Raw genomic sequence first — 25,176 nt, forward strand, 5'->3', positions numbered from 1 at the left:
GATAGGGTTTCAGATTATACACTGTAAATAATCTTTAGAAATTACTACTTGTCAAGTTTTGGGGTAGTGTTAGAGAAAAATATCTACAATTTCTGAAAGGCTATTAAAATGCACTTTTCTTTTACAGTTATATAACTATATGATGCTAATTTTTTTCATATATTTTTATTTGTTTATTTTATATATTTTTATATCATTGTTCATTTTTTTTAAGATTTTTATTTATTTATTTATTTATTTATTTATACAAGCACTGGGTACAGTCAGAAGCGTGGGAGGGTGAGCAAATTCACCAGAGCCAGAGCGGGGAGCAGAGCAGGCAGAAGGACCGAAGTACACACTGCTGAGGGGAGCAGCGGGCGGCAGGAGAGGTCTGCGCACCATGTGGGACCCTCCTCCAGTGGCCGGGGAGCAGCCAGGATCGAACCGGCGCAGCAGAGGCTGCGGGCAGCTTCGCAACCCAGTGCCCAACCGCTGTGCCACCGGGGAGGCCCCATTGTTCATTTTTTAAATGATATTTGCTTCCCCCCACCCCAGGTGTAGTCCCTATAGAATTTCCTTCCCCAATGTACACGTGCACCATCACCTCAGTCCCCTGTGCTGCTCCCTCCCTCCCTCTGATCCTTCTCCCTCCTGCTCCCCTGCAGGATGTCTCAGATTTATAATTGTCTGTTTTTGTTATGTTATGTTTTGTATTGTTATTATTTTTTTCCCCTGATATCTTATTTGGTTCCCCTATATTCTTCCTGTAAGTGAAACCATTCAATATTTTTCTTTTTCCTTCTGATTTATTTCACTGAGTGTAATTCCTTCTAGCTCCATCCATGTTGCTGCAAATGGCATTAGTTTATCTTTTTGATTACTGAGTAATATTCCATTGTGTATATATACCACAAGATATCTTCTTGATCCAGTCATCTATTTTTGGGCATTTCATATACTTTAATTAAGCCAAAGTAAAACGCTATGTCATAAGCAAAAATGAAGGAGTCTAGCAAGATGGTGGCAGAGTGAAGAAGCAGGCTTGCCTCCTCCATAATACAAGTAAACTGCAGCACAACAAAGCCAATACCCTTGAAGGAAACATGGATGACTAAAGTACACATCAGGGGCCACAGGGCAAGGGCAATAGGAGCAACTTTAACTGAAACATGTTGATAGCAACACCAAGGCAGTACAATCCACAGAGAGAGGGATGACTGCCATGAGGAATTACCCCACAGTTGTTGATTTGGGCACACAGCTACACTGACTCTAGAGACCCAGTACTGTGCTGGGTAAGCAGGTCACAGAGTTGGTCTCAAGGATGGAAGGTGTCCTATTAGACAATTATAGGAGTTAGGGGTGTGTAGGTGTAGCATCAAGGCTCCTTTCAAGTAAGACAAGAGCAGGACGCTTGATCGCCCTGGAGCAACAGGTATATATACCAAGAATGACTGGGATATGCTCTGCGCCCCAGGGATTGATCAGTGGAACATATTGTTAATAAGATTGGAGCTGTGGATGGACAGAGGAGTATTATCAGTGGACTCACCCTCCCTAAAGCCCAAAATTCAGTGTTCAGTTTGACCCACCCTTCTCTGTCAATAAAAAGGCCAGCTCTTGCTCTTGAGCAGCATCCTGCAGGCATCCTACAGCCTGCTCCACGACTCCCATTTCTTTTCTTTATCACTGTATCGCTGACACAATAGGGGTGTGGTGTGATGATTGCTGGTTTGAGCCTGATGCTCCAAAAATAAAACAGGTGGAGGCTGACCCATGGGGAGAACCAGGTTGAATTACCTGTGTCTTCTCATGAGCGAGGTTACTACTTGCAACCTATGGCTGGGATATTCAAAACACCTGTCCCACCCGGGTCAAAACTGAGACAACTCAACACTGTTACTAAAACCAGACTTTACGCACCTGTTGGCAATAGGCATAAACATGCCAGGATAAGGTTCTTACAGAAAAAAAAAAAGAAAACAGCTCCCAGTATCTAAAGTATATGTAACTGGAATACTAAATAAAAGTAGAGATAAAAATAGGGGGGGGGAAAGGTAACAAAAAACTTCTGATAAAAAGCATGAATTTACAGAGTTAAGAAGCTCACTGCATCCAAAGAAAATCTTAAAAGTAACAGCAAAAATATTACATAGAGAAATAATACAAATAATGGCTGAGTTCTTGTTAGAAACAAACAACAGAAGTCAGAAGACAATGAAATAGTATGTTTAAAATGCTGGAGGGGAAATCCACCTGAAATTCTACACCCAGAAAAACATTTTTAAAAAATTAAAGTAAAATTATTCTCAATGAATGAAAGTAAGTGATTATCATCATATCACTGCTGCACAAAATAAAGGCAGTTCTTCAGGCTGGAGAGAAACAATACAAGACAGAAACCCAAATATTCTGATATAATGAAGGTAATCAGAAATGGTAAATACATGGAGGAAAGTATTTAAATTTTTTTCATATCTTAATTTCTTTAAAAAGATACATAGTCTTACTATAAAAAATTATAACATTATGCTATGGGTTATATAACCTATGTAGATAAATTGCAGATGACAACTAGAATGAACATCAAAGATAGATAGCACTAAATGGTTCCAAGTTTCTTAAGTTTTACATGAAGAACTACAATGTTTATTCTATGTAGGCTGTTAAAGATTAAAGATGTATGTATGCTGTAATCCAGCAGGAATCACTAATACCCACAAAAACAAAAACAAAAAATGCAAGCAGGTATAGCAAAAAATACCAAATAGCTAAATGAAAAAATGAAATCAACAATTTCACTTACCAAGCTGTAGTGACAGGGACTGGTAACCCTCTGCCTGAAACAACTAAAAACTGCACAAAACTTAATAAAAAATGCTTTTCTGACATTGGCTATCAAGAAGAAAGATATATAGAAAAGAAACAAACAATAAAAGTCCTGTGGTGGCCTCAGCTTACTAACTGGATTAAGTTTGTAGGCAAAAGGGCAAAGGCGAGAATCCAAGCATAGAACATGAAACTGGGAATCTGGAAGGTCAACAGGGCTGGAGTTCAAAAGGAAGAAACTAGAACAGAGAGAGCTTCAAGAGAATACTGAAGACCCACGGAGAGTTCATCTCAAGTCCTTAACTGAATACTGATCGGCATTGTGTATTAAGGAATCTATCCCAAGGTTAAGGCAAGAATCACTAGAAAAGCACAGAGGGAACAATACCCAAAGCTCACAAAGACCCACCAGCTATAGCAGAAAGCCTTATAATTCATAGGACATTATGCAGAGTACTTAGAACAGTAAAAGTGAAGTTAGCCCTGAAGACTGATGCTCTACTTCCATACAACAAAATTTAAAAGCAAAATTCAAGAGGATCAAACTGTTTCCAAGTAACTGCCATTGAATCCCAAAATAAAGTTCAAGAATATTTACCAGAATACAAAGATATCTCACATTCAGAAAGACAGTATTCACAACGTCTCACATCCAATAAAAAATTACCAGGCATACAAAGAAACAGTAAATTATTGGCCATAGTAAGAAGGAAAATCAGTCAATTGGCATCAACCCCAAAATGACAAAGAAGAGATATTAAAAATTATTTTATTTACATTCAATATAACCCAGAAAGCAGAAAAAATACTGAGAATTTAAGCAGAAACATGAAGATGGAAATCAAAATTCTAGAGATTTGAGAACCACAATAGCTGAGAATAAAAAAAAAGACTTGATGAATTAACAGATTAGACATCGCAGGGAAAAAGATTAGTGAACTTGAAGCTATGGCAGCAGAAAGTGTCTAAATAAAGCAGAACATTAGGGGAAAACACAGGAAAAAATAATAAACACAACACTGATAACCTGTGGGATAACTTAAGGAGGCCTAATACATGTGTAATTAGAGCAGAAAACAATGTGAAGAGTTATTGGCCAGAAAATTTCCAAATTTGATGGAAATTATAAGCCAATCTCAAAAGCTCAAAAAACCGGGAGAACAGGAAACACAAAAATACTAGATACATTATAATCCCATTTTTAAAGGAAAGTTTGACATTTTTATTTTTATTTTTTTTTTAAAGATTTATTTATTTATTTATTTATTTATGCAAGCACTGGGTACAGTCAGAAGCGCGGGAGGGTGAGAGAACTCACCAGAGCCAGAGCGGGGAGCAGAGCAGGCAGAAGGACCGAAGTACACTGCTGAGGGGAGCAGCGGGCGGCAGGAGAGGTCTGCGCGCCATGTGGGACCCTCCTCCGGTGGCCGGGGAGCAGCCGGGGGTCGAACCGGCGCTACAGAGGCCGCGGGCAGCCTCGCAACCCAGCGCTCAACCGCTGCGCCACCGGGGAGGCCCAAGTTTGACATTTTTAAAAGCAATTAAAGTGTGTGAAATGTTTCAATCAAAAGGCAGAGATTTTCCAAATGTATAAAAAGCAAACTATAGAAATACAATTTAAATATTAAAAAAGATGCAATGAAAGGCAAAGATAGTGTCTTTATTAACAAATGAAGAAAATTTTAAGACAGTAAGTTCTGCCAAAGATAGAGATATTACATAATAAAGGATTACTTTATGAAGAAGACACAAAAATCAAGAATATTTAAGTGCCCAATAAGAGTCTTGAAGTAAATGAAGCAAAAACTGATGAACTATATGAAAAGCAGAAAAATACACAACTGGAGAGTTTAATACCTCCCAGTAAATCACAGAATAACTAAATAAAAAAATTCAATAAAGACAACTTATCTAGACCAGCAAAAACAAACTTCATCTATAAATGATCACAAAATGAACATTTTCAATCGTATGGGTGATTAGATTCTGTTGTAACTACTTAAACTCTTCTGTTGCAGAACAAAAGCAGTCACAGGCAAGTAAATGAATGAACATGAATGTAGTCCAATGAAACTTTATATACAAAAACAAGCAGCAGTCCAGATTTGGCCCGTTGACTTAACATTCATAGAACCCAATGCCAAAAAGTAAATTTTAAGATAGAATTATTAAATGTTCTCCAAAATTAAATGAGAAATCTATAATAGAAAGCTATCTATAAAAAAAACCACCAATATATAGAAACTAAACATTTCTAATTTTCTAAATTGGAATATCTCTAAATGAATGATAAAAATACAACAGATCAAAATTTGTGGGACGCAGCAAAAACAATCCTGAGGTAAATTTATACTTTCAATATTTATATATGAAAACAAGAAAAATACAAAATTAGTAAAGTTCCACTTTAAAAACGATAAACCCAAAGCAATTATTAGAAAGGAAATTAAGAGCAAAAAACAATAAAATAGAGGGCCTCCCCGGTGGCGCTGCAGTTGAGCACTGGGTTGCGAAGCTGCCCGCAGCCTCTGCAGCGCTGGTTCAATCCCCGGCTGCTCCCCGGCCACGGGAGGAGGGTCCCACATGGCGCGCAGACCTCCCCTGCCGCCCGCTGCTCCCCTTAGCAGTGTACTTTGGTCCTTCTGCCTGCTCTGCTCCCCACCCTGGCTCTGGTGAATTCTCTCCCCCTCCCGCGCTACTGACTGTACCCAGAGCTTGTATAAATAAATAAATAAATCTTTAAAAAAAAAACAAAACAATAAAATAGAAAAGAGGCAACCAATGAAAAAAATAAACTGTAAGTTGATTCATTGTTGGTGTTTCCAAATTGTTTTAGAAAAAACAATCTGGTAGCTGCTCATAAAGTTAGACATGAAGCTGCCATATGAACCTGCAAATCTAGTAAGAGGTATTTTAAATATCCAAGAAAAATGAAAATGTATGTCCACACTAAAATGTGCCCATAAATGGTCATATCAGCATTACTCATAATAGCCAAAGAATATAAACAACCCAAATGTCTATCAAACTGATGTAAAGAGAAAATATGATATATGCATATAATGGAATTTAGCAATAAAAAGTAGTATGACATGGATGAACTTTGAAAACATTCTGGAGTCACAAAAGGCCACATATTATGTCATTCCATTTATATGAAATGTCTGGAATAGGACAATCTAGGTAGGCAGAAAGCAGATCAGTGGTTGCCACGTGTTGGTGGAAATGTGGAATGAAAGAGGTATGGGAATTCTTTATAAGGGGGATGAAAATGTTCTAAAATTGATGGATGTGATGATTGTACAACACCATGGATATACTGAAAGTCAATGAATTGAACATTTACTTAGGTAAATTCTATGGTATCTGAATTATAACTCAGTAAAGATGTAATTTTTAAAAGTTGGATCACTGAAAGCATTTTAAAAATTTTATTAACTCCTAAACTGGTGAAGAGAAGATACAAATTACTAACTGCAAAAGTGAAAAAAGGAGTGTACAGGCAATAAAACTCAAAAAAACTCAAGATCTATAGATAATAAAAGGAAAATAGGACAATATTATAAACAACTTTGTCCTTCCTTTAATATGGCAACTTCAAAGAATTGAACCAATTCCTTGAAACATACCACTTAGCAAAAATGACTCAAAATAGAAAATCAAACAGCCCTAAATCTTTAAAGAAATTGAATTGTCAAATAGGCCAACAAAGAAAACTCTAGGTCCAGATGGATTCATTGCTGAAATCGAAACATTTAGGGGAAAAAATCCAATCATAGACAAACTCACTCAGAAAACAGACCTAGAAGGAACATCTTTCCACTCGTTTTCTAAAGTCAACATACTGTTGGTACCCGAATTAGACAAAGATATTTTTAAACAGTAAAGAAAATTACAGAATATCAGAATAAGGGAGAAAAACCATACACGTAGAAAAACGTTTGACAAAGTTCAACAACCATTTACAAACTTTCAGCAAACTGGGACACCATTTGAAAACAAAAAGCTATATGCTGAGAGAAAATATTTGCAAAACATTGACAAAAACTATGCAGAATATTTTCTTTAAAGGTACTATAACTCAGTAATAAAGGACAAGCAAATCAATAACAAAAAAGGCCAACATCGGTCAAAAATAAGGATCAACCCCAATACACAGTTGGTGGGAATGTAAAACTGTACTACTTTGGGAAGAAATGACCCAGAGTCAGAGTCCAAGCAAGGCTGGAGGTTATCTGCACAGGACTACTCGGGGTGGGTTGACGTCTGAGTGCGGCAAGGAGAGGATCTGTGCAGGGTATGGGCTGATTCCAGGTTTCCCACAGTAGGGGTAGGGAAAGGGAGAGAACTAGAATTGATCTCGGACTGAACAAGTGAACTGGTATTGGACTGAATTGGCAGTATCAATGTGAACTCATGACTGATAAAGAAAGACACAGTAATTTGTGTGTGTGTGTGTATACATAGTAAGTGTGTTATGTGTATCTGCCTATATACGCCCTAATTTTATCTGAGAGGTCCTGAAAGTGGCAACATCCCAACAACAAATAAATACAGCTGAGACTGGATGTTGGCTCCTAAACACTATTCCTCACAAAAAAGGAACCAGGACTCCTTGGAGAAACGGACTTATTCCAGAATGGGGTAAAAGAAAAGTAAAAAATGAACCTGAAATATCTTGTTCTTTCAGAAAGAAATGATTGAAGCATGTCAAAAACACAGAAAAGCCACTTCAAAGGAGTTTTCTTAGGCAAATTTATACATCAGTAACAAATGTTTACCCACTGATAAAATAGGAACCATAAACTGATACAAATAAATGAATAAACTGAAAAATTAAGAATCAGAATATTGACATCATTTTGTAGTGCCCCCTCATAAACATTATTATGAAAAAGGAGCTTTGCAGTAGAGATGTTTGACAGATAATCACCTTAATCAAGTGATCAAAGAGAAAATCACTAGTAATAAGATAAACTGAAATTGTATACAAACTGATAGGATATAGTATCACTTCTGTGAGGTTCCCAAGACTGAGGAAACAGCAGAAAAACCCAAAATGAGGGACAATGAATTCCACAAAAAAACTGTCTTATAATCTTCAAAAGTTTCCGTCTTGAAAGTCAAGTGAAGACTGAATGTTTAAGATGGAAAGACATGTAACAGTAACGTACAACATGTAATTCTAAACTAGATCCTTTTACTTCTATAAAAGACTTTATTGGGAAAAGAGGCAAAATCTGAATGGGATCTGATGATGGGATAGTATTAATGTATCACTCTTAACACCCTGATTTTAAAGGCTGTATTATGGCTATGTACGAGGATGCCCTTTATAATAATATCTGGGGATGATGTCCAAACCTTACACAGGGTTACTAAGTTAGTCTCTGGGGATAAAATGATTTAACACACTCAAATTCCTTATGAAAAAAATTCATTAAGTAATGTTGAAGAAAGCTGATTGTGTGACATTTATTATTAATATAGTTAAGGATATTATTGGTTATTTCCTGTCATGCTATTCTTTAACATGAGCAAATGTTGATTCTCAATAATGCACATCTGAAACTTACATAATATTACAATCCAATGTTACTTCAATTAAAGTTAAAATAAAGAAAAAAACAAAGCAACATGGCGGGAAGAAAAAATAAGATACCAATTTCAGTTATTTACTGGTTTCACATTGATTTATTAAGCTATCATTTTAGAGAATGATATAATTATCTCATTTTAAAATTAAAAATAAAATAAAGCAGTGTTCTATCAGTAATTTTCATGAGTTTCAGAAAACCTCCCATATATTTACATACCATAATTAAGAAACTGCAAAAAGGGGAATGGATTTATAAATAGCAAAATTCATCTCCAACTTAAGTCAATGAGAGGTTTAGTGTTCAGTTGTACTTTTAGAATGCTATTTGTATCATGTTTATGGTTTAATAAATATAACCATTACATAAATATAAGTTCACAAGCAAGAAGTGCTCCCTTTCAGTCAAAACAATTAAGAGTCATATGGTTTGTGCTTTCATTTAAAGACAGTATATGTTTTAGAGTTTTGAGATCTTATCTTACTTTAAATAAACTGGGTAACAGCAAAAAGAAAAAAAATAACCATAATAGGAAGGACCAACACATTAGATCTTATAAAAATTAACATCAAAAGAAAGTAAAGAGAGAAGCCCAAGCATGGGGCGTGGGAGGCACTACACATGTCTGACAAGAAATTTGTCATTAGGTGATAAAAAGAACTCCCACAAAAGATGTTAATTTTAAAATGGGAAAAGATTCAAACATATACTTCAAAACAAATTTCAAAGACAAATCTTAAAAATTTGACTATTTTGAAATTTTGAATAAACATTTTGAATAAACATTGAATAAAATTTTGAATAAACAGGAGATACTAAGGTATGGCTTTTTTAATGGCTATGACTTTGTATCTTTTTTGAAATAGACTAAAAATGCATTTTCTTCCACACAATAAATCTCAACTGACTGAGAACCTTACTGATGAAAATCACTATTGTTAGTGATTCAACCTTGAGAGCAAACTATTCCTTTTTAAAATTTTGGAGAGATTTAACAAGAATATTCTAGTATTTCTTACTCATATGGATCAGAAGCTTCTGAATTTTAAGCAACTAGACAAAATACACATATAAACTAGGAAAATATGATCACAATTGTCATTCATCATTCCCAATTTTAAGACTCTATGTTAATACAGAGTCACTGTTCTTACAGACTGGTTTTGTAATAAAGGTGTTCTGGTAAACAAATGGTAATGTGAACTTAAAATCTATTTAATAATAAAATGCTGCTTTTATCAATTTTATATTTGGTGCTGTGAAATGAATTTGGCAAAGCATTTCACTTTTAAAATTTCTGAGAAACAATGCTGGATTTAAGAACTGCTAAGCATTTTACTGAGACAAGGAATACACAGACCTTGTGAGAGGGACACATTCACCATGGTAATGGCTCACTGCTTAGGTACAGTGAATAGAAGATAAATCACTGACATTACTGTGCAGCAAATATATATAGTTCTTAATCCCCACAGAATTCTACATGGCATATTATATTGCAATACTTACTGGTGCTACAATTTTTCCTGTCTGTCCAACTTGCATATCATTGGGAACAAAGCCAGCATCAACTGCAGCCCGGGAAGCACCAACTAAGGGGAAAAAAATATTTGTCATTTTTAAAAAACTATTAGTTAGCTAGTTGGAATATTCACTGATAATTGTAAAAAAAGACACAGGTAAAGCAAAGTTTGAGATCTAATTTATAAAGGCCTTATCTTTAAAAAAAATCTCCTTGGCAATGATCAAGAATCCTAAATATTAAGTACTATATTTTATACATAAAGCTTTACTTCGAGAAATGTCTTCTATTTATTTATACCTAAGGATTTAATATATATATTTTTTTTAATAGAGGCATGTTTTAGTTATTTATTTATTTATTTATTTATTATTTATTTGTTTGTTTATACAAGCACTGGGTACAGTCAGAAGCGCGGGAGGGTGAGAGAATTCACCAGAGCCAGAGCGGGGAACAGAGCAGGCAGAAGGACCGAAGTACACTGCTGAGGGGAGCAGCGGGCGGCAGGAGAGGTCTGCGCACCATGTGGGACCCTCCTCCGGTGGCTGGGGAGCAGCCGGGGATTGAACCGGCGCCGCAGAGGCCGCAGGCAGCTTCACAACCCAGCGCTCAACCGCTGCACCACCGGGGAAGCCCAGGATTTAATATATTTTAAATTTAGCTTAATTCCTTTGTGGTTGCTTTCTGGAAAGCAAAAAGGCAATCAGGCGTTCATAAAACATACCTTATAAGTTGTTTGAGATATCATTATATAACGATCCTTTATGAAATAACTTTACAACTTCTAAAGAAAGGAACTATAATATTACTTCTTGTGACCACATCAAGAAGAAAGGTTTGACCAGCACTGCTATCTAAAAACAAATTTAACTGGCTTTCTATTCTCATTCAGCAAGAGAATAAAGCCACCGGATTAAAAATAAGCTTCAGATCATCTCCATCTGGAAAAGACAGAGGAAAGCATAGACAATACTCCTCACCACCTCCCAATACGGTGTCACCACTGCTACCCACCTTGGAGGTAGGTATAGGGAGAAACTACTTCTGTAGTACTACATCTATACTACTTATGTCAGTCACTACAAGCACCAAACTCAAAGATTATCCTTCATAACCCATACCCTGATCCCCTTAATGCCCTGCATGTTTACTAATCTGCACCAATCTCCCACCCTTGTGCAGTTCCTGAAATCTTATACTGTCATTTCGGGACAACAAAGCCCAATATCAGTGAACCACAATTCTTGATATATTCTACCTATTTCCCTGCAACCCTCTCCAGCAGAAGTCACTCTGTCCACTACCATCTTCAAACCATTGGGCCGAGGAAGTGGGACTACTCATTGCCTTCTCGGAAAGAAGTTCCTTCCTCCTTTACAGTCCTACTAGGACATCTATTATTAGATATCTCAAAACATTATACAGCCAAAACTGGACTCTTGATCTCTCCCTGGAAACTGTGCCACTTGAGGTCTTTCCCAGCTCCATTAATGACAACTCTATCCTACCATTGTCAGATAAAAACTTTCTCATAATTCATATTCAATCTATCAGGAAATCCCAATGGCTCTACCTTCAAATATATATTTCAAAATTGACTGTTTCTCCCTATACCTACTGCTACTTCACTGGTCCAAACCACCAGCATCCCTCACCTGAAGGACTAAGATACTTTGCTAACTGAGGCCACAGTTGCTGCACTTATATCCCTACAGTCCATTTTCAAAATTCCAACCAAAGTGATCATTTTAGTATGTGTCAGATCATGTGACTCTTCTGCTCAAACCTTTCAATGATTTCCCCATTTCATCCAAAGAAAAGCAATCTCCTTACAAAGACCTACATAATCTGATCTCCCTATTACTCCCAATCACCTCTCTTACTACTCTCCCTTCTTTGCACTTTTCATTCCAGCTACACTAACCTATTCATCATACAGACCAAACATACGACTGCTCTAGCCATGCCCTTTGCACTTTACTGGTTACTCTGCCTAAAATGCTCTCTCTCAAATCTTCACATGGTTTGCTTCCTCACCTCCTTCAAACCTTTCTTCAGATGTCTCTTCTCAGTAAGGCCTACTCTGACCATCTTATTTAAAACTGCAACCCTTCCTTTCCAACACTATTCCTCCTCCATTATTTTTGTTTTTCTAATTTTCTATTCTATTACATTTAGTGTCAATGATAGGCAGAAAAATCGCTCCTTCAAAGATATATTCAGTTTTTAATCTCCATAATATGTGAACATTACCTATAAAAGGAGCAGGAATGAAATAAAGTTAAGGATCTTGTGAGAAAATGCTCATCCTAGACAACGTAGGCGGGCCTGAAATGTCATCACATATATCCTTATAAAAGAGATGAAGAGTAAGATTTAGTAAAGAGACACAGAGGAAAAGGTATATAAAAGCAGAGATTGGAGTAATATAGCCACAAGTCCAGGAATACCAACTGAAAGAGGAAAAGAATGGTTGTAAACACTCCAAAGGGAGTGTGGTCCAGTCAACACTTTGATTTCAACATACTTCTGGCACGCACAACTGTGAATGAAAAATTTTCTGTCACTATAAATCACTAAGTATTTTAAGTAATCTAAGTAGCCACAGGAAACTAATGCAAAGTCTAGTCTCGTGCAAATAGAAATTTAACCACAACAAGAGCAGATTTTTGCTTCTTTTATCCTAAACACTCAATAAGTATTTGTTCAATGAAAGAATGAATAAAAAAGGAGTTAATATCACACCTTTATTCAGACTGGTCCATCACTGTTTTCTACACATTATATGATATATATATATATTACATAAAATAAAAGCAATAAGAAAAGCCTAGAAAGTTATACACAAAACTTAGGGAGAGGACAGAATTGAAGCTTTTTTGCTAAGAGAACAATATTTACATGCTAGTGATGTAATTAAAAACAAATACTTTTTCACTCTATGTGCAATACAGAGAAACAAAGAAACAGAACTAAGCCAAAACAAACGCTAGAAATCTGATTGCAGAACCAATGCTACGGAAGGGGTATGGTGGAAGGAGGGATGCAAGGGTGGAAAGGACCTAGTGGAATATGGTAGAGGATTATGGCAAATGAGAGCTGTACCACCCAAACACTGCGGTGGTGGAGGACTACAGATGCTTTGGTGATAGGGGCGTTGTAACATATCTGAAGAGATGGGAATCTACACGCCCAAATGATAGTGTCAGAAACCACTGTTACCCCAATTAAAATAATACAATAATTTAAAAACAAAAATAGGGCCTCCCCGGTGACGCAGCAGTTGAGCAGTTGAGGCTGTGAAGCTGCCCGCAGCTTCTACAGTACCGGTTAGTTCCCCGGCAGCCAGCAAGGGTCCCACATGGCACATTGACCTCTCCTGCCGCCCACTGCTCCCCCGAGCAGTGTACTTTGTCAGTCTGCCTGTTCTGGTGAATTCTCTCACCCTCCCGCGCTTCTGACTGTACCCAGTGCTTGTATAAATAAATAAATAAATCTTAAATAAATAAAAACAAAAATATTTTAAATTTTCTGATTTTTAAAGACATCAATACATTCTCCTCAATACACTTTTAACAGTAAGTTTTATCTTTCCTATAAATTGTTAACTAAAATTTTAAAATGTCTAATATACTTCTATTTAAATGAGGTTAAATTATACCATTAATAAAGAGAAAATGAAAAGCATTTCTAAATCTGAAATAGGCACTGAAGCTGACATTTAAACTTTTTTTTTTTTAAAGATTTATTTATTTATGCATACAAGAGCCAGGGTACAGGCCACAGATGTGGGGGGGCAGTGGTTGGGGGTGTGTGTGTGTGAGAGAGGATTCACCAGAGACAGAGTGGGGAGCAGAACAGGCAGACTGACTGAAAGACACTGATGAGGGAAGCAGATGGGCAAGACAGGAAAGCTCTGCTTTACTATGTGGGTTGCTCTCTGGCCAGCCAGGGATCAAACTTGTGCTGCAGAGACTGTGATAGCTTCATAGTGTGGTGTTTAACCCCTTGCGCTACCAGGGAGGCCCTCAAACTTATTTTTTAATGGAAATAACTGTAAGATTTGGCAATTTTTGTAAGATGTCACCTTAATGGTAAAAAAAAAAAAAGAGGACTTTACTTGGATGCTTGAGAAAAATCACTTCAGAGAAAGGGCAAAAATCAGAGGAAGCAAAATAATTTGCATCTTTGAGTGTGATATATTTTTTATATACTTTTTTAAATACTTTTTTTAAAAAAATATTTTTAATGGAAAGGAAACATTTTTCTAATACAGAAAAGAACTTTACCTGCAGCATGTAGCTGATCTGCCAAGTCATATAACAACTTAAAATTCTCTCCGCTCTTCAAACCCCGACCTCATGAAAAAAAAAAATTGAAAAAAAAAGTAAGCAAATATTAACACCATTCTATAAAAATGCTGCAGTTTTATATATCTGAATGAATTCTCCTTTTATATGACTGCCACATTAAGCATGCCACCTCCTCTAAAAAGACTTCCTGACTTTTCTTGTGACACAGCATTCAACTCTGTTCTAACTATGGTAACTAATCATATAATTAGTCTATAACTTTTCACCACTAGAACAAAAACAAAAACTACAGAATTTATATTTATCATGTGCACTGCTATATCCACGGTATTTACCAAAACTTCACCAAATGAAGCTATCATTTGAAGGAAAGTCATTCCACTACACTTTAAACTATAAAAAGTTTTTGTTTTTACTAAGGAGCATGCCATACAAAAAGAAGCAAGTCTCCTACAGTATTAACAATGTCGATATTTCAAAGTGAAGAAACTTTCAAAGAATTATCCACCGAGACCAAGAAAATTCTGGAAAGCCTTTCAGAGTAAAGTGAAGGATGGGAATCACAGAACATAGTTTTGAGATTCCAACCAGTTCTTTCTTTGATTTAGAATCCAAACACACTCTTCAGAATAACAAGTCTATCAATAAGGCAAAGATACCAAGCTGCAAAGTTATGGAGATCTGTAGCATGCTCCCCCTGGTGCCCATGACACAGATTTGCAACTCAAGCATGTATTAAGCTCATAATTTCATAAAAATTTCATAATCAGTACAATAAGAATACTAGCAACTTACCTATTTCTTAAATTTGAAGAAACAATATTTGCTCTTCTAAAATAAACACTAGAAAAATCAAATGATTTTGTTTACATCTTTTAAAAATGAATAAATGACAATATTCCACTTACCACCAGATACCACTACTTTGGCACCAGTTAGCTCTGGCCGATCACTTTTTGTTAATTTCTGGTCAAGCCACTCTGATATCCCCGCTGGGGAAATACTTGATGCTGCATGTGTTGATAAAAATATAACAAAGCAATGACTATGAGTTCAGATTATTTAATGATAATTTTTAAGAGAAATAGACAAGTCCATGAAATTTAAATTTAGTAGTTATCGTACATTTTTTATACTCCTAATCACATTCTGATTTTAAAAAGATTTAAACAGCCTAAACATCAGCCTTGCCCCATCAGTTATATTACTTTTAAGAAGCCATTTAAATGAGTCGATCTGTAAAACTGGAATAACGTTCTCTACATGGGGTTCAAATAAGCTACTGATATGTTAAGTGTAACACCCACTATACATTAACTATTACCACATTTCTTTATTATATTAAATCTCAACAGAATTATAGAAAATAGTGAGAGGAGAGGGGGGAAAAAACCTTAATATCAAGAAAATAGATTTTAACAAACTCTTTTCCAACTATTTGACCTACCCAAGCAACTATGCTAATACCAAAATATATATATATGAAAAAGAAATGCTATGAACATATCATATTTTTGTATAAGCTTGAGAATATCATTTAGATTGAGGTTCTCAAATACTATACATTTGAAATCTAACTAGAGGCTCTCTTATTCTAATATAATATGTGAACTAAAAAAAGAAACAAAATTAAGCAAACACAAACGCCGAATTAATACTCACCTTTTTCTGAGCTGGCACTACCACCACTTGTTGCTGCAGCTTCAAAAGATGTTCCTCGGACAGAAAACACCTTAACTTTCTCATCACACTTCACTGTACATAAAGCATTTCCTGAAATACATGATTTAAAAAAAAATTCAAGAAAGACAATAAATTCCTTGAGTTTCAGAATTTACTTCGCAAAGACAAAGAAGAAATAACTGTAGACCTTATTTTCTTCCTCTACTAACTACAGGAAACAAAAGTAAGACTGAAGAAACAAATCAATGAATATTTGTATAACCCTGGATGTCTTTAAAAATAGGACAGGCACTGACCGACCTGGAAGTAAGAAACTAGAATAGGTACATTCTTCCAAGAAGGAATATAAACAAAAGTTTCCTCTACAAAACAAAACAAGCAGTAACATAGTAACAAGAGCTGCAACAATTTAAGAATGAAGCTGCTATGTGTGTGACAAGAAGACAGTAAGTGAAAACATGATAGGCACAAAGAAAAAGAAATGCGGTGTGCCAAGATCTTAGAGTCTCTCATTTTTATGGATTAACAATCACATTAAGAGTGACCTAAATTCTGGCCAACTATTTCCCTCAAAGACTATGAAAGATGAAAGGTCTGACTATTATATTGAAACACAACATGAGCCAGCAAGAAGAAAGCATTCACGGCCTTCTCCAGACCCACCAGCGACCAGCATACCTAACAAAACATCAATCAACTACAGAGACAGTGAAGTGAACCTCTTAATGCAGATGGAATAAGAGAAGCAAAGAAGATCAGGAATACTATTTTTTAAAAATAGAAAGTTTTATTTTTCCAGGTACCATATATATACATTAAATAATGAATCTGATTTTCATTGATCACTGGAAAAATCTCACTCTATAAACTAAATGAACAAGCAGTAAACAACTGTGTCCTGGATCTTAAAGGGAGAAAATCATGTCTTTGGGTAGCAGCAATGCTAAGACCAAGACTTTTCTTAGAAATCTTTAAGATGGAACATTTAAAGCAACAGTATGACTTTTTAAGAATTTTACTACAATGTATTATGTAGATTAATCATTTTCCTTGGCTAATCACCTGCATAAATAGTTCTCACAAATGTGTCAGGTGACTTGATTGCAATGATGTCAGAAATTGGGGCAACATCAAGTTTGGCTGCTATTCTCGGCAAAAGGTTCTAAAAGCAAAAGAAGAAAATGGTTATAAACTATGAGCAATAATGTCACCTAAATGTACATTACATAGAAATGTCAATTCCAATATTTTACATTTCACATCCATCTTTAGACACATCACATCTTCAAGCACATCTGAATAGCCTTTGGGATTAAGAGTCTACCATTACTCTAACTATGAGTTTTATGAGTTTTACAGTAATAAATCACCTTAATTCAAGAGGCTGAATCATATTTGTGTTAGCGAACATCACTAATTAACTGTGACAGTTGTGAATTACTGAATCTAAATAAATATTATCACAACAGAAATGGTGAATTTTACTCTGCTTTCTACAGTTTACTCTGTGGTATCTTCTGAACTTGGTACCCTTGAGTGGGCAAACTCTCCCTAAGCAATATTCAAGTCCCTCTCCTCAATCCATCCCCAAATCCTTTTTTTCTAAGAATTTCCCCAGGATTATCCTCTAATTACCCTTTTATTTTTATTCTCCCACATATATGTACAATCAGCTACTTAATTGGCACTAGCATGTATTTTGTTTTAAAGTAATTGTTAATATACATATTATATGACCCTCAACCAAATTTATAAGCAACCCAGGGCAGATTTTTGTGACTTCTATTTCTCTTGTGTACTTACCCCTTATCTAATAAATGGCTATATACAGCTAACAAGTTTTGGTGCTAACAAGTTTTGACAACCTGAGTCTATTTCCCGCTTGTGTTATTTTCAAGAGGAAAGATTTTCAAATTTTCAGTTGTTACCTACACTATATGTGTAGTACAGTTCAACCAAAACAGAAGAGCTACTAAAAAGTACGCAATTAGAAAAAAAATAAGATCACACAGAAAATAAAGGCTCTGAGAAAACAATTAAAATGTCATTAAGCACAATCCTAACTTGGTGAATTAGTTTAGAAAACACCTATTTATAAAACAAACCATATTTGTCAGTATTTAAAGTCAGCTTCAGTAAATGACTCTTTTCCTGAATCATATTCTTTAACTGTACAGGAAATATTAATAGAATATTCTTATCTGGCGGAGCAAACCATCCTATAAATTTTGTTATGTAGATTTTTTTATGTCTTTTATTTTAGAACTTTCTAAGGTGCTTGGCATTTATTCTCTTTCGTATTGTCATTATCCCTTGTTTTATTTTAATCATCTTGAAAATTATCTACTAGGTGCTTAAAGACACTTCTTTCCAGGTTTGATCTTTCATTTAAATTTACATTTGGGCCTCCCTGGTGGTGCAAGGGGTTAAGTGTCAGAACTATGAAGACATCCGCAGCAACCACAGCCTGAGTTTGATCTCCGGCCAGGGAGCTACCCACATGGCACAGCAGACCTCTCCTGTCTTGCCCGCTGCTCCCCTCAGCAGTGTATTTCAGTAGATCTGCCTGTTCTGCTCCCCACTGTCTCTGGTGAATCCTCTCTCTCTCTCTCTCTCTCTCTCTCTCACTCACACACACACACACACCCCCCACACCAGCTGGCCTGCACCCCAGCTCTTGTATGCATAAATAAATAAATTTTAAAAAATAAATAAACCTACATTTACATTATAGATTGAAAATGGAACCATTGCTAGTGATTCTATTAAGCTTAAAAGAAAGAAATTACTGGGCCTCCCCTGGTGGTGCAGCGGTTGAGTGTTGGGCTGCGAAGCTGCCCACAGCCTCTGCAGGGTCCCGCAAGGCACGCAGACCTCTCCTGCTGTGCCCGCTGCTCCCCTCAGCATTGTATTTCTTCGTCAGTCTGCCTGTTCTGCTCCCCGCACTGGCTCTGGTGAATTCTCTCACCCTCCCACGCTTCTGACTGTACCCAGTGCTTGTATAAATAAATAAATAAATATTTAAAAAAAAGAAAGACAGAAAGAAATTATTAAGTTCAAACTGATGATTCAAAGAGTTAAAAATAAACCACAGGAGGTCTACACAGACTTGCTGAATACTACTCTAGAGTTTAAAAACATTTGTAAATGTATCATAATTTGAAAACTGAAACAAGCCTAAAAGAAAACGCATGTTATCTCTCTCAGAAGAGGTAATTTACAAAAGGACAGGGAGAATTTGGTATCTTGTTCTGCATGCTGTTTTTCTATATGCATCCTTTAAAAAGAGAATGTATTTATGTACAATTTAATTTACAATTGTTAAAAGAAACCATAACTGTAGCTTATTAAGAATGGGATAAAAGAAACAAGAGCTAGAAAGTAAGACAGACTGACAAATTCCTACTCTTAGGCTCCCTCTACATTCACCATGTTTAAAAAAAAAAATTCATGCAGACCACTCCCCTCTGACAGCACATGCTGTCTTCAGACATATCACAATGCACATGATTGGATTACAGCTTTTTTTTTTTCACCCGTGGGATGCCCCCAACCACACCACAGTTTCTAAGTAGGAAGAATTCGCCTTTTTACATACCCATCAGCCACCCCAAAAACCATCTTTTGAGATGGGCTAGTAGTACAAATGATATTCACACACATACAAACACTCAAGGACAGACAGCTTAACAATGCTTTTAAAGAAAGAAAATTTTGAAAAAATAATTTTCTTTATGACAAAATGAGGTATTAGCTTTCCAATAAATTATGACAAAAATCTGTAAAGAACAGAACTCTTTCTGTTCTCTCTATAAGCAAATCTGAAAACCTAGGGATGACATTTTAACAGAAATTGTAACAAAATCTTGAAAAAATAAATTTTAGCAAAATAACGCATTAATTCAGAAAGCCAGGATTAGCTATTTAAACAAAGTCTGCTTTATACTTTCAGCACAATGAAATCTAACCCTTCTGAATAATGACATCAGAGTCCACATTCTCAATCTTCTCACCTTTCCAAAAGCAGATGCTCCAGCACAGATGTGTGTGTAATTGAATTGCTTCTGAGTTTCCAAAATCAATGGCGTCAGTTCCTCTGAGAATTAAACACATTTCATAAACACATTTCATAATAACTTCACATTCACATACTCAAGCATAATTTAGACATTACAGTTTCCCCCCAGAAAACCTTACCTGGAAGGAGGCCTTTGTACGCATCATGCTGAGCCACCAGAACTTTTGCTACACCCGCTACTTTGCAGAGATCTTGTGCCACCTATGATTAGAAGTGTTTTATCCATGGTAGAGAAAGATACAATTAGAGCCCCTACAATATCAACAGAGCATAAAATATTAATGGCCAACTACAAATATAATTCTTATTAGGAAAAAGGGCTATTCAGGAATACAAAATAGTCTTTAAAAATAGCTTATACCAATTTATCATACTACAAATTAACCTTATATGGCCTATTATACAGAAGATTTTCAACAAAACTTCCACCACAAAAAAGAAAAGCACTAATTGATAAACCAAAGTCAACATGTCTCTCTATTCAAATTTATTTGTAAATTGTATTCATAATTTTTGGCTTAGTGCAAATATAAGTTCATCACTTTTAGAAATGGTGAAATGAGGCAAGGGTTAGGTTCTCTTAATCTTATTCACAATAACAGAGTCAATAACAGAGTTTCAGACTTACAGTTTACTAGAGATTAAAAAAACAAAACAGGACTTAACCACAACTGATTCACAGGACACAGTGCTTTATTTGGCAATATTAATTTCTGTTGATACTAAAATTAGTGAACATGAGCAATAAAGTCTTATATAACAGTCCCTGGTTAACCACTGATCTCTGTCTATGTACATATACTTATCTATGATGAAGCAAAACATTTTTTATTTCAGTTCTTCGTTCTCCCTATTTGGAATCAGGGTAGGGTTCTAGGAAAGTTTTTTGACCACTCAAATTTTCTGCACACACAAGGCAATTAGAAATCCCCCTTTTAAATCTCTTTAATTACTGCTTGACTAGTTTCTGCTTTAGCAGAGACATGGCAATCATTAAGTTTTTCTGTCTTGTTTGACTCCATGCTGATTCACTGATGAGTAGACATAAAAGGCTGTGCTCTTGTCACCCCTCACTGAATAGTGAGGTTGCAACAACATTCACTGAAGAAAGGATGCAGTGCAAAATTCTCTCTGCTGAGCCAAGCATTCACCAGAGCAAGTACTATCAAAATGATTTCTTTTTATTGGCAAAGACTTCTGGCATTACACAGAAGAATCATTTGCAGCTTATGGATAAATAGCTACAGAAAACTGCAAAAAAAACTGTAATTTGTCTAAGCTATTTACAGAGTTTCTTTACACAAGTATTGGTTGTTTTTCTTTAAGATTAGAATGTCACATGATAGTAAGATTGTAACTAGAGAAGAAAATTTCTGCTTTGATTTTCCCACAGCAGTGTAAATACAATGCCATTTCAAATTATTTTTAAAGTAGTATTAGAAAAAATTATTTAAAGTCACAATAAAATAAACCTGTAACTTGCATATCTGAAGGCAAGGCAAAAAAAAAAAAAAAGATATCGTAACCATATCACACACACTGCAGTTAATATCAACTATGTAAGATTCAATAATTGTTACCATGATTTATGTAAAGAAATCTGTATAACCTAACAAACTCTAAAACTGCTGGAATACTTTTTTATTTTTTACCCATGATACATAAGTGATACATAAGTGACATAGTATTCTGAAGCTGCAGTCTACCAAAACACTCTGCACTGATGCCATTTAATAAAAAAACAAACCCCCTAAAAAGAGTTTCTCTCCAGATTTCTTTCTGAGAGCCAAGCCCCCAAATACAGTCTTGGTAACTCCCAAATGGTGTGAGAAGCAATTGGTGGTTCAAGATATATACGTTAATTGAAGCACAATATCAACTACACTACAGACCCAACAAACCAGGTTATAGCACCTTTCTAGGGGGTTCGTTTACAAAGTTGGCATTGTCTCATTGTCTCATTTCAACAACAAAGCCAAGAACATCTTCTAGTACCAGCTATAGTTTGGAAAGTATAGTACTTACATTTGAATTTTTATACCAATTAAAAATTAGTACCAACATCCACGATACTCTCTGTCCAGACTTACCACTTTCAGGAATTAAAAGCAATTAGCAAGTATATTCATCAATACAAAAAAAGGGATCAGCTATTAACCTCTAAAGGAACTCAAATTCTATCATTCTATGGGTACCTGGTGGCACAAGGGAGCCAGTGGAACTAAATCAAAAATTCTACCTCATTTCAAAAGATAAAGTACCTAGTAAGCAAACCTTTTAGTTCCTTTTTCACATGTGGTAAAGGTTGTGACACCAGCCATTTAATGAGGATTAGAGCCCAGTTTGGGTTACAGTCCTCAGCATAATTCTCTGTCACCATCTTTCCCTGTCTCTTGATGGAAATTATATTTGCTTTGGATGACCTTAAAATTTTCTCACCTTGTCACATTTGGTTCCAGCTACCAGGCAGGACACTTCACCTCCAAGACGTTTGGCTGCAGTGATGGTATTTAATGTAATGGGCGCTAGGGCATCATTTGCATGCTCAGCTATTACCAATGTACTCTGAAATCGGAGCAATGAAGCCTAAAAAGAAAAAAACAGAAAATGAAATAAAATGCTGTTATACAAATAGATTTTTTTTACTTTAATCATTAAGCATATGTGCTTTAAAGAAAACTGTACACAATATTTAATTCCTTAAATACATTCATAAAATACTTGCTCAACAGCAAAAACTGGGCTATTTGTATCTATTATTCTATTACTAAGTTTTACCTGATAAAAATTAAAAATTCAAGTGAATGTTCTGCCAGGAAAAATTAATCCTATCAAAACAACTTTCCCAGCAATTCATGTTTAATGATAAACTGTTGAATATAGCTAAATTTGAAATCTTTAGAACATCTATCAAACTACCACCAATTTAATATATTCAATTATAGTAATAGGACTAATAGAAATATTTGGTTATTCAGTTACTCAAGTTGTTTCCTATTGCTTTGGGCATAATGCATTTCAATACCAAAATAACTGATCACGTAAATCTGTCTTTAATATACACTACTTAACAATTTTGCTGGGGTGCCAAATTCAAAAAGGAAACTTATAGTTAGAAGCATGGAACCAACCCAAATCCACCCGTATCTCCTGTAGACTATCAAGAGACACCAATAGTTCACACTCACCTGCATAATTTCTTTTTTTTTAAAAAAAAAAAGATTTATTTATTTATGCATACAAGAACTGGGGTACAAGCCAGAGGTGTGGGGGGTGAGAGGATTCACCAGAGGCAGAGTGGGGAACAGAACAGGCAGACTGACTGAAATACACTGCTGAGGGGAGCAGCAGGGAGACAGGAGAGGTCTGCTGCGCCATGTGGGTAGCTCCCTGGCTGGGGATCAAACAAACTCATGCTGCAGAGGCTGTAGATAGCTTCATAGGTTGCATCTTACCCCCTTGCACCATTAGGGACACCCCACCTGGTATAATTTCAAGCATCACAAACACAAAGATGAATGAGAACGATCCCTGTGCTCAAAGATTTTGAGGAAAGGGGCCTCCCCAGTGGCGCAGTGGTTGAGCGCTGGCTGCAAAGCTGGCTGCCCTCAGCCTCTGCAGCACCGGTTCAATCCCCGGCCACCAATGAGGGTCCCACAGGGCGCACAGACTTCTCCTGCCATGCCAGCTGCTCCCCTCAACAGTGTACTTCGTCAGTCTGCCTGTTCTGCTCCTGGCTCTGTCTCTGGTTAATTCTCTCACCTTCCCCCGCTTCTGACTGTACCCACTGCTTGTATAAATAAATAAATAAATCTTTAAAAAAAAAAAAAAGATTTTGAGGAAAATAAAATACATTCACATACAATTATGAGAGAACAGCTTTGCAATTAAGGAAAAGATTCAAAATGGTGGAGGCTGCTGATAATTAAGTTCAAAATCAAGAGGAAGAAAAAAAGGAAATTTAGGGGAAAAGATGAGCAAAGGTTTTAACAAGCATGCGAGAAGAAAACATTAGAACTATCCTTATGGAAACAGCAATGAGGAAAAAGATGCACTGAGAATTAAATGGCAAAATTGACTGTTACCAAATCAAGTATCTGTATATAATTTTACCTCTTTATAACAAAAAAATTTAACAATGAGGGGACATTGTTAAAGTTAGAACTCTTTATGCACAACTTAAAATTCTTTTTCTTACGGCAAATTCCTAAAAGTAGAAGTGTTGAGCATAAAAGTAGGCATATTTTCAAGGCTTTCAATACTGAGTGAAAAAAACTGTTCTCCAAAAAAGTTGTAGCAATATACAATTCACAATTCTTGGGATAGAATGAAAGAAATTTAAAGGCAAATACCATGCCTGTTCATTTCTGTATCTTCAGAGTCAAATATAACCTGTGTTTTCCAGTGTACATCTGTAGAATTAATTACATGGTGCTTTTTCTTTTTTATTCAGAAGAGTACAATGTATGGTAAAGAACTTTGTAATTAGGACCCAATGTCATAATTTATTTTTAAAATCACATTTCACAAGAATAGCCATTAAGAAACTATTACCAATATATATCAAGCACCCTATTTTTTAGTATGTTTCACATATCATTTACCATAAAAATTATGAGATTTCCATTACCATTTGAGGAATAAATCCAAAATCTATGGCAGAAGGCCCATATTTGCTGTAAATTATATCTCTATCATAAGATTAATTGGTGGTTCTAGGGAATCATCAAGGTTTTTCAACTTTCATGGGGGGTTGTATATTCTTTTAAAAAGAAAGTTCAGTGGGCCACCCTGGTAGGGCAAAGGGTTAAGACACAACCTATGAAGCCATCTGCAGCCACTGCAGCATGAGTTCAATCCCCAACCAGGGAGCTACCCACATGGCACAGCAGATCTCTCCTGACTTGCCCGCTGCTCCCCTCAGCAGTGTATTTCAGTCAATCCATCTGTTCTGTTTCCCATTCTGTCTCTGTTGAATCCTTTCTCACACACCCCCACCTCTGGTTTGTATCCCAGGTCTTGTATGCATAAACGAATACAAATCTTTAAAAAAAGAAAAAAATTCCAAAACACAATTAATGTAATCCAACACAGACAAAAAGAAAAATAAAAACCATATGAGCATATCAATAAATGCTGAGAAAGCATTCGACAAAGTTGAACATCCGTTTA

At 35.9% G+C, this 25,176-nt stretch overlaps 1 protein-coding gene across 2 annotated transcripts in view; it reads right to left on the reverse strand.

Moving 5' to 3' along the window:
- ETFA (electron transfer flavoprotein subunit alpha) overlaps positions 1-25,176 on the reverse strand; it is an 81,310-nt gene that overhangs the window by 39,584 nt on the left and 16,550 nt on the right. For both annotated transcript variants that reach the window (XM_037502049.1, XM_054699965.1), the window contains exons 2-9: positions 22,444-22,590; positions 20,124-20,205; positions 19,940-20,022; positions 16,989-17,088; positions 15,906-16,016; positions 15,152-15,253; positions 14,220-14,288; positions 9,918-10,000 (exon numbers count right to left, since the gene is read on the reverse strand). In XM_037502049.1, coding sequence (XP_037357946.1) covers positions 9,918-10,000; positions 14,220-14,288; positions 15,152-15,253; positions 15,906-16,016; positions 16,989-17,088; positions 19,940-20,022; positions 20,124-20,205; positions 22,444-22,590 — 777 coding nt within the window. The remainder of the gene's footprint in view (positions 1-9,917; positions 10,001-14,219; positions 14,289-15,151; positions 15,254-15,905; positions 16,017-16,988; positions 17,089-19,939; positions 20,023-20,123; positions 20,206-22,443; positions 22,591-25,176) is intronic.

The sequence above is a fragment of the Talpa occidentalis genome, unplaced genomic scaffold (genome assembly GCF_014898055.3).
Source record: "Talpa occidentalis isolate TD23 unplaced genomic scaffold, MPIMG_talOcc4v2.1 talOcc4.11, whole genome shotgun sequence".
Taxonomy (NCBI): Eukaryota; Metazoa; Chordata; class Mammalia; order Eulipotyphla; family Talpidae; genus Talpa; species Talpa occidentalis.